Source organism: Brachyhypopomus gauderio, unplaced genomic scaffold (assembly GCF_052324685.1).
Source record: "Brachyhypopomus gauderio isolate BG-103 unplaced genomic scaffold, BGAUD_0.2 sc211, whole genome shotgun sequence".
NCBI classification, from domain to species: domain Eukaryota; kingdom Metazoa; phylum Chordata; class Actinopteri; order Gymnotiformes; family Hypopomidae; genus Brachyhypopomus; species Brachyhypopomus gauderio.
Window position 1 is genome coordinate 155,686 of NW_027507032.1, and position 14,493 is coordinate 170,178.

Genomic DNA, 14,493 nt, shown 5'->3' on the forward strand with positions numbered 1-14,493 from the left:
ATACTTACAGCAGTATCTTCAATTTCTTTCCTTTCTGAGTTTCTCTGGCTCTCCACAGGATTTCTCTCCAGTAACTTTGGAACCCGAATCCTTTTCCCTGCACCTAGAATGTCCTCTATTTCTTCAGAAGTGTCTGTGAAGAAAAATATGTAACACTTTAAACCGTAATACTGGTCAGGCACACTCAAGTCTTCCCTCTTATAATTTTTATATATGATTATATAAAATTTATATACAAAAAATTAATACAAACATTTATATTATGCTCAGTTTCTTTTTCATGCTGAATGTCGAACCCAGAATGATAGTTTAATCATTGAATGTTCAGTATTTGTCTTATACAAATGGCTCAGCTAAAACATGAAAATCACAGTTTACAGACCTCCGTGTTTAATTATAATTAAAGAGCAGATATTGTCAGTGCGCTTGCGGCATTTTGGTCCTCAAAAGGGAAGTGAAAAGTTCTCCACCAACATTCTCAGTTAAGTATTACCCAAGAACAGGTAGAAGGCAGCCTTTCGGTTAAATCGTGCCCTTTTAAACTTGATCAACTAATATGATTCTCAGACCAGACTAATTATAAGAATGTAAAAAATGAAAGACAACGCATGGGATGTTGCATCGGCTGTTGGTGCAGAAGGTAAGTCTTTTGTTTTATAAATATATTTTAACGAGCAAGGTGGTCCTTGGTCGCCAGGCTACCGCACGCGACACAACTAACTATATAAAGGCTTATTAGGTCTTATTAGGTTCGTAGATGATGTTGCTGAGTAACCCTCTTAATGGTAACACGAGTAGCACAACCTGCTAACTAATATCCAGTCTTGACAGTGTAGACAGCTTCATACAGACAGATCAAAGTAACATTTAATGAACAGACCACGGACGATTTTGATCGCTGCGACAGGTAATGTTTTGTAGATCCCGGTTCGGGTAACTTGTAGCCAAATTGTATCAGATAGCGACAAGTTTAACTCACGTCGTACGTCAAACAAAATGTTGAATTGTTATTATTATACGATATACTATTATTCTGTATTATAAAAACGTTAGCTACTTACCTTTTAGCATCAAGATTTGGCCAGCGAATAACTCCCCTTTCCACAGAATCCAGTATGCGTGTACTGCAGAATAGTCTTCTGTATTTTTTGGGTCAAAGTTTTTGATGTCTTTAATATGTACAATATTTTTTACTCCGTCTTCGATGTATTGTACGTAGGCAAACATTTTATTAATGCGAAAAAATCTTAAGGAAAGAACAAGGAAAAATATGAGAGAGCTAGGTGGCTAACAAACTTGTAATTGTATTCGAACGCAGCCTCCATTCGAACAATTCTGAGGCTCGCGCAGCTCATCAGTGCAGGACATTAAAGTATGACACGGTGATGCGATTTTATAGCCAGCAATAATGAGGACACACAGACACATACATATATAATTATGCTGTGTGTGTGTGCGTGCGTGTGAATATGTGTATATATATTAGTGGTGGGCCGTTAACGCCGATAACGGCCGACCACTAATTAAATTTAACTCGCTTGCAGACCGTTTTTATCTGTATATATATTCATGAACATTTACCTGACGCATTTTAATGTTGCTTTGTGTTTCAGGTTTGAAAAGTGCTGGAATTTAGGCTAAAGTACATTAAAATGTTGAAATTACGTTAACAAATACGAGCCTCTTGTAATTCCAGGACGAAACATGAGAGAACGTGAAGACGTTAAGATTGAGCGTTTTGAAAATAAACAACCATCAAATAATGTGATAAAAAAGCGAATTATTTTGAATCATTTCGAGTATATGTATTAATATTTAACTTAATTATGTTTATCATGCTGGAAAATATTGAAATGGACCTTGAAAGTGCCGTACAAGTGCTTTAATTCCACCTTGTATAGGTGTATGAACCCTGCAAACATGACCTTGTCGATCGCGCTGAAGCGCAGCGCACGCGCGAAGTTACAAAATTCGACAGGTGCACGACCGCGCGAGGCACTCGCGCACGGGCGGAGCCTCAGCGATTACGTAATTTTCGCCGCGCGGACCCTCGCGCCGCTCGCGGCGTGTGAATATTTAACTGAATTATGTTTATCAAGCTGGAAAATATTGAAATGGACCTTGAACCCACTAAACATTAGACGTCTTATGGACGTGCAGATCAAGTCTATATTGCGTCCGTCGGTCCAAGACCAATTCTGGACTTCTACTCGACGTGCAAACTAGGTCCGTTATTTGGACGTCTAACTATGACCCCACTTGGACGTCGATATGCAGTTAAACACTTGAACGTCGGAATTTCAACGTCACGGAGACGTCTAAGAAGGGTACAGAAATGTACATGATACATAATATTTGTTTTTTTTATATTAATGAACATTTCTAAATGTTGAGTAAAGCGGTATGAGAAAATTTGTCTTTTGGGCGATAAACACTTTTGCTCGACTCCGTCAACCTAAAACTCCATGTCCTCAATGGTGCAGCCTGTGAACTGTAATAAATCCATATTATTATACATTATTTAATGTAGACACGTATAAGAAAATGTATGTATTATCAAAATATTTGTTTATATATAATATTTATGTATAACTATTATGTTAAATACAATCAATTGACTATGATACAAAAGTGAGCCTACATAAAAAGCTCGAGCGAGTTGCCTCGCGCATTTAGGAGTTTAAATTAAAAAGAAATCCGTTACTTTTTACAGTTATTTACTGGCGATTTCAAGGTAACATTAACAACTGGTCTTTAACAAACCTCAAAATATTAACCTAAAATGTTTATATGTTGTAGTAACAGATCAATAGATATAATCACATTACCTTGTACTTTTGTAATGGATTTTTGTAAGGTTTGTTACGTTTTAACGTTAGCCAAAAGGCTAGCTAGCTACTCACGTATTGGATGGAATTTACCACAGACATTACTACTTTTATAAGTTGGCGTTTTGGCCAGTGATCAATAAAAATGAAGGTGGAAAGAAATTGGAAATGCCATTCATGTGATTTATTTGTAAAGCATATACAATTGTAACGTGTGTAACTGGTGCCAGAAGGTGGCGGACCTGTTTATTGTTCCCGTTCATCTTTCTGAAGTTCGTTAGGCTCAGCAGATTTGAACCTTATGTAACCCAGGTCTTAAATGGGTCACAGACACTGATAAAGTAGATTAATGGAGAATGCAAATAATAATTATAATCTATATTTATTCTGAAATAGTATAAATAATTCACCAATAGATTAAAAACTCTTCCAGACAGAGGTTAAAATAAAAAAAAGAGAAACTTAATTTATTTCAGAAAAGAAATAATAGATTTTAAGGCGCTAAAAAGGAAAAAAATGCAGCCAATCAGTTCTCAGAGGGTTCAAGGCGCTAAAAAAGTAGCCAACCAGTTTCCCAGAGAATGAAAGAGCGCTAAACAGCAGCCAATCATACTGCTCCGCGAGACGGAAGCGGGTTATGTTGAGGAGTGGGCAGTGCTCGGATACTCAGAACGACTTCTGTGTGAGAGATAGAGAGAGCACTTCTGAACCTAAGAGTATTAAACCTAGAAAATGCTAGGATTTAGCTTTTCTAATCATAGCTGAGTACGGTCGCTGAACCTAGTGAACCTAGGACGTCTCTAAAGTAGGGTAAACGGAGGAAGTTTATCCTTTTGCGAGCTTTCCAAACTTTCTAAGTTAGCCCTAGGTAATCTGCAGACGGAGGAGAACTTTGAACCAGGTTTCATCAAAATATACGGTGTAAGAACACCGGGGTGGATTCGGTGAGTGTTAAACACACTTTTATACGTGTTTTGATTGAAACTGTCACGTAAATAGAGCTATGAAATATCGCTAATTAGCTTAGCGGCTAGCGCTACTCGCTATGCTAAACTAATCCTATTGAATGTAACACAAGCAGCTAAGCTAAGCTAATCTTGCTAAGTGAACTGTAGAAATGATATGAGTTACTCAGACGCTGTTTTATGTAAACAGGTCAGTTTTTTGGTTGGGATTGATTTATCTTCAAGAACTCTCTTCACATCGCTCAGCTGCACACGGCCGGTGCACTGAGTGGGTGTCAAGATGGCGAGCCAAGCCCGTATCGGACAACACGAGTAAACTTTGAGTATATTTTCTCTTTGGAATATTTTCTTGAGCAGTTTCCACTCACACGGACACTGGTAATTGAATGAACTGAAATTTGATTCAAAAGCATTTTTTTTTCTGGAAGAAAAAAATATTAGACACTGAAACAAGAAGTTGGACATTTTAATTGTTTTGAACAAGTTATTTTATTTCTGTAGATTTGAGAACTGTGGAAAGAAAACAAGAGGTTATTGGTTTTTTTTTGTTTTACTGTAACTGTTCATGGTTCTGTAAAACTCATGGTTTTTGGGTTAAATAATCTAAAGGTTAATCTAACATAGAACTAATCCTGAACTAACTTCTTAAACAGAGAATAAATTTCTAAACTCTAGCCTACCAAGATAATAAATATAATACTTACCGTAATACTTCTCCTAAATTAAAGGGAACCTAGAAGGATAAATTAATTAATTAGTTGATAAAATAGCTGCAAATATACCATAATAATAATAAGTACTTACAGAGGTTGAGTAAATACATCTAAAAGAAAGAAATATGTGTTAGACCTGATTAACACTTTAACTCAAAGTAAAAGGTGAAACTGAGTAAAGGTGCATATTTACCTGTGGGTTGATCATTCATATTCTTTTACTTTCTGTGAAAATTGTATTTTGTGAACACCTGTTTTGTTTAAAGATCGTTTGTTTTATTTCAAAGATCTTACAAAAAGAACTTTCAATACATTTTAAAATTTCAACAATCCCTGGTCTCATTTCTTCCATGTACTTGCTCCCCGAGCGAACCTAACTGGTCCATTGGTGTTATCCCTATTGTCAATTGAGGTAACCTTACTGTACGTTATCACCCATTCGTGTCTAAAGCGCTACATAAAACTTGGCGAGCCCAGCCAGGAGCAATAAAAACTGAAAGCAGTGAGACCAAATAACTAGAACACGTACCTATAAACTACAGAAGTAAGCTAAGCAAAAGCTAGATCTAAATCAGTACTCAAAGCGTATACTCACCATGGAGATTGTAGAACAAGAAGCAGTTATAGTTGCTAACTCAGTTCTTGTTAGTGGTTTAACTGAGACAGAGATAGATACAGAACTATCTGACTATTTAGAGCAGCATGGCTACATTGGAAGGGTACTTCATATTGATAACCCCACGTCAGCCTTTCACAAAAGTGCAATAATCGAGTTTAAAAGCTCTTTAGCTCTCGGAACTCTAAGACCTTTGCTGCCCCTTACTTACCGTAGTTCAAGGCAAAAAGATGTCTCCTACAAGATAACTGCTTTGGCAAGTGTATACATGCCTTCAGCCACAAAAACTGATGCAAACTGGTTCCTAGCAGAATTTCAAAAGCTAGCAGCACAGAGCAGAAAACCACTAGTAGAACTTTTACAAGAGCAACTCTCCCTATGCCGTGAAACAATGGAATCTCAAGAAGACAACCAAACTGACCGAATCCAAGATGATTCCAGCTTATGTGAGGCAGAACCTATGAATCAAGTGCCTTCAGCTTATCCACATTCACCAACGCATTCTCAGAGCTTCCCAGTGATGAACTCAGAAAGACGATCGGGACATAATATGGTGCTCACACCTGAGGAATTGAACCCACCTGCTATCCAACGAGTTGTTGTTGAACATGTTATAAGGAGTGGAGAAACCGCAGCATCTGCAAATGCCCCAGTAAGGCTCAGAGTCTTTTCAGGAAAGAAACCCCATCCTAACAATGAGGTAGATTATGAGACTTGGAGAAACAATGTTGAGCTACTTCTGCAAGACCCTGCAATGTCAGACTTGTGTCGATCTAGAAGAGTTCTTGATAGTCTATTGCCTCCAGCAGCTAATCTAGTAAAGCATCTGGGACCACAGGCTTCCCCAAGAGCGTATCTTGATCTACTTGACTCAGCTTACGCCACTGTCGAAGACGGCGACGAGCTCTTTGCTAGATTTTTGAATACTCTACAGGATGCTGGTGAAAAGCCATCTGAATACCTCCAAAGGCTCTACATTGTCTTAAGTAAAGTGATCAAACAAGGCAGTTTACCCACCAGCGAAATGAACAGGCACCTGTTACGCCAGTTCTGCCGTGGATGTTGGGATAATGCGTTACTTGCTGATCTCCAGCTGGAACAAAAGAGGAACAACCCACCTTCCTTTTCTGAGCTTTTGTTCCATCTTCGTATGGAAGAAGATAAACACATTGCCAAAGACGTGAGAATGAAGAAGCATCTTGGTAATGCAAAGTTTCGTGCCAGTTCCCATGCTGTCAGGGCTGAGACTTGTGACATAAGCCAAGAAGAAGAATCCCTTAGTACTGAGGTTAACAGCCTAAGGAAACAAATCAAAGACCTGCAAGGGCAACTTAAAGTGTCAAAGCCGAAGCCAAAATGCCCTGAGTACTCAGGCGGTGCTATTTTAGAGCTGAGACAACAAGTGGCCCAATTACAGAGTCAAGTTGCCAACATGGTTCCAGAGCCACAGAAACCCATTGCAATGCTGTCAGAGATGAGAAACAAGAAAAGAGACAGAGCAGTGACACAAGAAACACAGATAAGTGCACCCCGAGAGCCCAGTCAAAGGCCAAGACCATGGTACTGTTTCTGCTGTGGGGAAGACGGACATACTGCTGTATTTTGTTCAGCTGATTCCAATCCTTCCCTAGTAGCTACTAAAAAGAAGCAATTGATTGAGAAGCAGCATGCTTGGGACAGAGAACACAATCCAGTGAACCCGGCAATCTCACAGAGAACTAAGAACCCTAATGTTACCAGGGCTAGTGTAAATAACCAAACCACGCAGACCAAAACATATGGTAACTTACCAAGAGGTCTCGTAGGGACCAAGTGTACTTCTAAAGTGGTAATCAATGGACAGACATACAACTGCTTGCTTGACACAGGGTCACAGGTGACAACTGTTTCCCAATCCTTTCATGAGACACATCAGCCAACCCTGAGATGTAACCCTATTGGTGATCTTCTAGAAGTAGAAGCAGCTAATGGACAGCCTGTTCCTTATTCAGGTTATGTAGAATTGAATATCACTTTTCCAAAAGAATTTCTAGGTACAGCTGTGGAAGTTCCTACCCTAGCCTTAGTTGTCGCAGACATCAGCGAAGCCACACGACCCACCTTGCTGATAGGAACAAACACCTTGGATGTCCTGTATGAGAAGCATTTTGAGAGGAATCGGCTCAACCATCAGTCACCGCATCATGGCTATAAAATGGTCCTGAAAACACTGGAAATGAGACATAAACAAACTGAAAACTGCACAGTAGGCACCGTAAGGCTTCACAGTAATGTACCCGAGGTCATCCCGGCACGCCAGAGCTCTATTGTGGAGGGATCTGTAAACCACAGAGGTGCCGACCGCTGGGTTGTTCTGGAGTCACCCTCAACAGCTTCTTTTCCTGGTGGCCTCATTGTGACCAACAGCCTGATTACTCTGCCTGACAAGTTTCATGCTAAGCTGCCTGTTGTGCTGAGGAATGAGACAGACCATGATATCACTCTAACTCCTAACAGAGTTCTTGCTGAATTGCATGCACTGCAACAAATCCTGCCCAGTGATACCTTACCTATAACAGCCTCTGTCACAGATGCAAATATCAAGTTCGACTTTGATGATTCACCTATCCCAACTGAGTGGAGAGAAAGGATAGAGTGCAAACTGAGAGCTATGCCTGAAATCTTTGCTCACCATGACCTGGACTTTGGACACACAAACCAAGTGAAACATCGCATCAAGTTGTCTGATGAAGCTCCTTTCAAACAGCGAGCTAGACCCATACATCCTCAGGACTTTGATGCAGTTAAAAGACATTTAGAAGAGTTATTAGAGTCTGGAGTAATCAGAGAGTCTGAGTCCTCCTTTTCATCCCCTATTGTTGTAGTCAGGAAGAAAAAACGGTGAAGTAAGGCTCTGCGTAGATTACCGTAAACTCAATCTGCAAACAGTGAAAGATGCATATGCTCTACCTCATTTGGAGGAAACCTTTTCTGTGCTGACAGGGTCCAAGTGGTTCTCAGTTCTTGATCTGAAGTCAGGGTATTATCAGATAGAGCTAGAAGAAGCAGACAAACACAAAACAGCTTTTGTATGCCCATTAGGATTCTGGGAGTGGAACCGTATGCCGCAAGGGATCACCAATGCCCCAAGCACATTTCAAAGGCTCATGGAGAAGTGTATGTCAGACCTCAATCTGAGAGAAGTCATCGTCTTTCTGGACGATCTCATCATCTTCTCAGAAACCTTGGAAGAGCACGAGGAGCGCCTTTTCAAAGTTCTCCAACGCCTCAAGGAGTATGGTCTCAAGTTATCCCCTGAGAAGTGTAAATTCTTCCAAACATCTGTCAGATACCTTGGACACATTGTATCCCGTAATGGAGTCGAAACCGACCCAGAGAAAATTGCAGTCCTGAAGAACTGGCCGAGTCCCAAGAACCTCAAAGAACTCCGTTCCTTTTTAGGATTTGCAGGGTACTATCGAAGGTTCATCAGAGACTTCTCAAAGATAGTCAAACCCCTGAATGAGCTAACTGCAGGATATGCTCCTAAGAGAAAAGGGTGCCAACTGACCAAAAGTCAAAATCAGTACTACAAGCCAAAAGAACTGTTTGGAGACCGTTGGACAGAAAACTGTCAGGAAGCTTTTGACACAGTCATCGCTAAGCTTACTTCAGCCCCTGTCCTGGGATTTGCCAACCCCAGTCTGCCATACGTCTTACACACCGACGCCAGCACCATTGGTCTCGGAGCTGCCTTATACCAGGAGCAGGATGGGCACCAACGAGTAATAGCATATGCCAGTCGTGGTCTTTCAAAGAGTGAAGCGCGATACCCAGCGCATAAGCTTGAGTTCTTGGCCCTCAAGTGGGCTGTAACAGGCAAATTTTCTGACTATTTATATGGAAATTCATTCACAGTGATTACTGACAGCAATCCGCTGACGTACATCCTCACTTCAGCGAAGTTGGACGCTGCAAGCTACAGGTGGTTGTCAGCTTTGTCAACGTTTTCCTTTAAGTTGCAATATAGACCTGGGAAACATAACCTAGATGCAGATGCTCTCTCACGCCATCCCATGAATACTAGGATAGATGATCCTACATCACAGAAAGAACAAGACAGAATCAGACAGTTTACACTGCAGCACTTACCAGAGCTTACCACTAATGCAGAAGTGAGCACAGAAGTGGTCCAAGCAATCTGTGAAGCTCGGTTAGTATGCCAGCCATCCTTGAATGCATCAGAAGTTGAATCCATTCCCTTAGTCGGATCCTTGGCCACTCATCCTGATTCCATACCTGACGCTTTCGTGTTGGGTGAACATGTTGAAGGGTTTCCTGTAATCCCGATGATAACTGAGGCTGAGTTACAACAGAAGCAGAGATCAGATCCTGTTATCAGGGAAGTAATCTCATCCTTTGAAAGGGGAGAGGTGCCACCCCCATCTGCGAGAAGAGAGATGCCAAAACTTTCCATGATGTGTCGAGAATGGAATCGATTACAACTGAAGGATGGAATTTTGTACAGGAAAAGACAAGTAGGACAAGATGTCAATTTCCAGTTAGTTCTACCAGAAGAGCTAAGAGAGATGGTAATGAAGAGCCTCCACGATGACATGGGCCATCTAGGGTTTGAGCGTACCCTAGATCTTTTAAGAGCACGCTTTTATTGGCCCCAAATGGCATTAGATGTAGAGAGGAAGCTTAAGACTTGTAGTCGCTGTGTACTCAGGAAAGCACCAGCTGAAAGAGCTGCTCCACTAGTTAACATCAGAGCAACCAGACCCCTAGAATTGGTGTGTATGGACTTCCTGTCATTAGAGCCAGATCGCAGTAACACCAAAGACATCTTGGTAATCACAGATTATTTCACCAAGTATGCTGTGGCAATACCTACTCCCAATCAGAAGGCCAGGACTGTAGCCAAGTGCCTATGGGAGAACTTCATAATCCACTATGGTGTTCCTGAAAAACTGCACAGTGACCAAGGTCCTGATTTTGAATCAAAAACGATCAAAGAGTTATGTGAAGTCATGGGAATCCGTAAAGTAAGGACTACACCATATCATCCACGTGGAAATCCAGTAGAACGATTCAATCGGACGCTACTGAGCATGATTGGGACTTTGCAAGAGAAAGAGAAGACATGTTGGCGAGATTTTGTAAAGCCATTAGTACATGCTTACAACTGTACAAAGCATGACAGTACAGGATTTACCCCTTATGAGCTTATGTTCGGAAGGAAACCAAGACTGCCAATTGACCTTGCTTTCAATGTTTCTGTCAACAAGCAACATGGAAGAACTCACTCTCAGTATGTGAGCCACCTGAGAAGTCAATTGGAAGAGAGCTATAGATTGGCTACAGAGAATGCTGCAAAATCTGCTGAAAGAAACAAGGCCAGATTTGACAGAAGAGTCACTGAATCAACCCTAGAGAAGGGTGATAGTGTATTAGTCAGGAATGTGAAACTGAGGGGCAAACACAAATTGTCAGATAAATGGGAATCTACTGTGTATGTTGTTGTAGACAGAGCAGGAGAACTCCCAGTGTACACGGTAAAGCCTGAGAACAAGGCTGGGCCCCTACGTACATTGCACCGAGATTTGCTCCGACCATGCAACTTCCTGTCACCAGAAGATGCTGACCTCCCTGTTACCAAGGTGAGGAGACCAAGAACACGACAGATGCCACCCAAAGAGAATTCAGAAGAGTCTGATTCCAACTCTGATCCAGATGACTACCCAGTCTACTATTCTTCAGTCCCTTTAAGACTTGAACCAGTAAAAATTGTTCAGATCCATGAGGATAAGAGAATACCAGTTGACTCTAATTTCAGAATCCGGCATGAACCAGCTGTAAAGAATCTGCCTGCTGAACCTAGAGCACCTGAAAGAGAGAACTTACCTGAGAACATCCCTGAAAGAGAGAACTTACCTGAGAACATCCCTGAAAGAGAAAACCTATTTGAAAGAGTTGCAGAAATAGAATACTTACCTACAGACCATGTAGATGATCCAGCTGTCAATTCTGAATTGTCACAATCTGCTACACCTGCTGAAGTGGAAGAAGAAAATGCAGAACACCTACAGCATTCCACAGAGGAATCTGATGATGAAGAAGTTCAAGCCTCAGTGAGACGCTCCACAAGACAAAGAGGAAAAGCAAAGAGACTAACCTACCCAGAGCTAGGAAACCCGCTGATTTCCATAGTCCAATCCCTGTTCCAAGGTATGACTACAGCCCTCACCCAGTCTCTTGTAGAAGCTGCCTCTATGGAATACGTCAAGCCTGCTGTGAAACACCCCATTAGTCCAATGCACAGGGACGTGAATGCAGTTAAAGGCGGGAGGGTGTAACCCAGGTCTTAAATGGGTCACAGACACTGATAAAGTAGATTAATGGAGAATGCAAATAATAATTATAATCTATATTTATTCTGAAATAGTATAAATAATTCACCAATAGATTAAAAACTCTTCCAGACAGAGGTTAAAATAAAAAAAAGAGAAACTTAATTTATTTCAGAAAAGAAATAATAGATTTTAAGGCGCTAAAAAGGAAAAAAATGCAGCCAATCAGTTCTCAGAGGGTTCAAGGCGCTAAAAAAGTAGCCAACCAGTTTCCCAGAGAATGAAAGAGCGCTAAACAGCAGCCAATCATACTGCTCCGCGAGACGGAAGCGGGTTATGTTGAGGAGTGGGCAGTGCTCGGATACTCAGAACGACTTCTGTGTGAGAGATAGAGAGAGCACTTCTGAACCTAAGAGTATTAAACCTAGAAAATGCTAGGATTTAGCTTTTCTAATCATAGCTGAGTACGGTCGCTGAACCTAGTGAACCTAGGACGTCTCTAAAGTAGGGTAAACGGAGGAAGTTTATCCTTTTGCGAGCTTTCCAAACTTTCTAAGTTAGCCCTAGGTAATCTGCAGACGGAGGAGAACTTTGAACCAGGTTTCATCAAAATATACGGTGTAAGAACACCGGGGTGGATTCGGTGAGTGTTAAACACACTTTTATACGTGTTTTGATTGAAACTGTCACGTAAATAGAGCTATGAAATATCGCTAATTAGCTTAGCGGCTAGCGCTACTCGCTATGCTAAACTAATCCTATTGAATGTAACACAAGCAGCTAAGCTAAGCTAATCTTGCTAAGTGAACTGTAGAAATGATATGAGTTACTCAGACGCTGTTTTATGTAAACAGGTCAGTTTTTTGGTTGGGATTGATTTATCTTCAAGAACTCTCTTCACATCGCTCAGCTGCACACGGCCGGTGCACTGAGTGGGTGTCAAGATGGCGAGCCAAGCCCGTATCGGACAACACGAGTAAACTTTGAGTATATTTTCTCTTTGGAATATTTTCTTGAGCAGTTTCCACTCACACGGACACTGGTAATTGAATGAACTGAAATTTGATTCAAAAGCATTTTTTTTTCTGGAAGAAAAAAATATTAGACACTGAAACAAGAAGTTGGACATTTTAATTGTTTTGAACAAGTTATTTTATTTCTGTAGATTTGAGAACTGTGGAAAGAAAACAAGAGGTTATTGGTTTTTTTTTGTTTTACTGTAACTGTTCATGGTTCTGTAAAACTCATGGTTTTTGGGTTAAATAATCTAAAGGTTAATCTAACATAGAACTAATCCTGAACTAACTTCTTAAACAGAGAATAAATTTCTAAACTCTAGCCTACCAAGATAATAAATATAATACTTACCGTAATACTTCTCCTAAATTAAAGGGAACCTAGAAGGATAAATTAATTAATTAGTTGATAAAATAGCTGCAAATATACCATAATAATAATAAGTACTTACAGAGGTTGAGTAAATACATCTAAAAGAAAGAAATATGTGTTAGACCTGATTAACACTTTAACTCAAAGTAAAAGGTGAAACTGAGTAAAGGTGCATATTTACCTGTGGGTTGATCATTCATATTCTTTTACTTTCTGTGAAAATTGTATTTTGTGAACACCTGTTTTGTTTAAAGATCGTTTGTTTTATTTCAAAGATCTTACAAAAAGAACTTTCAATACATTTTAAAATTTCAACAATCCCTGGTCTCATTTCTTCCATGTACTTGCTCCCCGAGCGAACCTAACTGGTCCATTGGTGTTATCCCTATTGTCAATTGAGGTAACCTTACTGTACGTTATCACCCATTCGTGTCTAAAGCGCTACACTTACACTTTTGTATACGTTTCCAGTTATCTGCTGCGACGGAAAGGAAGCTAGGAAAATTTACCAGGACAAAATGCTACCTTCTAAAATGGCACTAGTTGTGCACAGAAACTATGAATCCCCATGGAAATTGTGTTTTAAGAAAGCATTTCCTTCGATATTACAGCTCTATTTAGAAATAGCTGTTGGTAGGCTTATAAAAACGATGTCTAAAAGGAGTCAACGTTTTACGCAAAAAAGACCTACACAAGACTTCATTTGGACTAGAAATGGCCCTTATCCGGACGTCCCGGGGTCGTCGATACACGACGTGCAGAAGACGTCGGAAAAAAGACGTCATCTGGCGTCACAGTCTGCACCTTCAGGGGACCAAAATCCGACGTGCAAAAATGACTTGGAAAAGAGTACGTTTCAACGTATCTTTGCGCAGTGGGAAAGTGCCGTACAAATGCTTTAATTCCACCTTGTATAGGTGTATGAACCCTGCAAACATGACTTTGTCGATGGCGCTGAAGCGCGGCGCGCGCGCGAAGTTGCAAAATTAGAGAGGTGCACGACCTCGCGCAGCGACAGCGACAGCGCGCGAGGCACTCGCGCACGGGCGGAGCCTCAGCAATTACGTCATTTTCGCCGCGCGGACCCTCGCCGCTCGCGGCGCGTCAATATTTAACTTAATTATGTTTATCATGCTGGAAAATATTGAAATGGACCTTGAAAGTGCCGTACAAGTGCTTTAATTCCACCTTGTATAGGTGTATGAACCCTGCAAACATGACTTTGTCGATCGCGCTGAAGCGCAGCGCGCGCGAAGTTACAAAATTCTAGAGGTGCACGACCGCGCGAGGCACTCGCGCACGGGCGGAGCCTCAGCGATTACGTAATTTTCGCCGCGCGGACCCTCGCGCCGCTCGCGGCGTGTCAATATTTAACTTAATTATGTTTATCATGCTGGAAAATATTGAAATGGACCTTGAAAGTGCCGTACAAGTGCTTTAATTCCACCTTGTATAGGTGTATGAACCCTGCAAACATGACTTTGTCGATCGCGCTGAAGCGCGGCGCGCGCGCAAAGTTGCAAAATTCGAGAGGTGCACGACCTCGTGCAGCGACAGCGCGCGAGGCACTCGCGCACGGGCGGAGCCTCAGCGATTACGTCATTTTCGCCGCGCGGACCCTCGCGCCGCTCGCGGCGCGTCAAGTATAAA

General features: G+C 41.2%; 1 protein-coding gene across 1 annotated transcript; it reads left to right on the plus strand.

Annotated features, from left to right (window-relative positions):
* The first annotated feature begins 3,218 nt into the window (after nucleotides 1-3,218).
* LOC143502786 (uncharacterized) lies at nucleotides 3,219-8,007 on the plus strand. Its single transcript, XM_076995500.1, has 2 exons — nucleotides 3,219-3,772; nucleotides 3,984-8,007. Exon 2 carries the CDS (start codon nucleotides 5,103-5,105, stop codon nucleotides 8,004-8,006), a length of 2,904 nt encoding a protein of 967 aa, XP_076851615.1. The 5' UTR covers nucleotides 3,219-3,772; nucleotides 3,984-5,102; the 3' UTR covers nucleotide 8,007.
* Nucleotides 8,008-14,493: the final 6,486 nt, after the last annotated feature.

Coding starts and splice junctions, on each gene's coding strand:
- LOC143502786 (XM_076995500.1), top strand. CDS start 5,103: ATGGAGATTGTAGAACAAGAAGCAGTTATAGTTGCTAACTCAGTTCTT.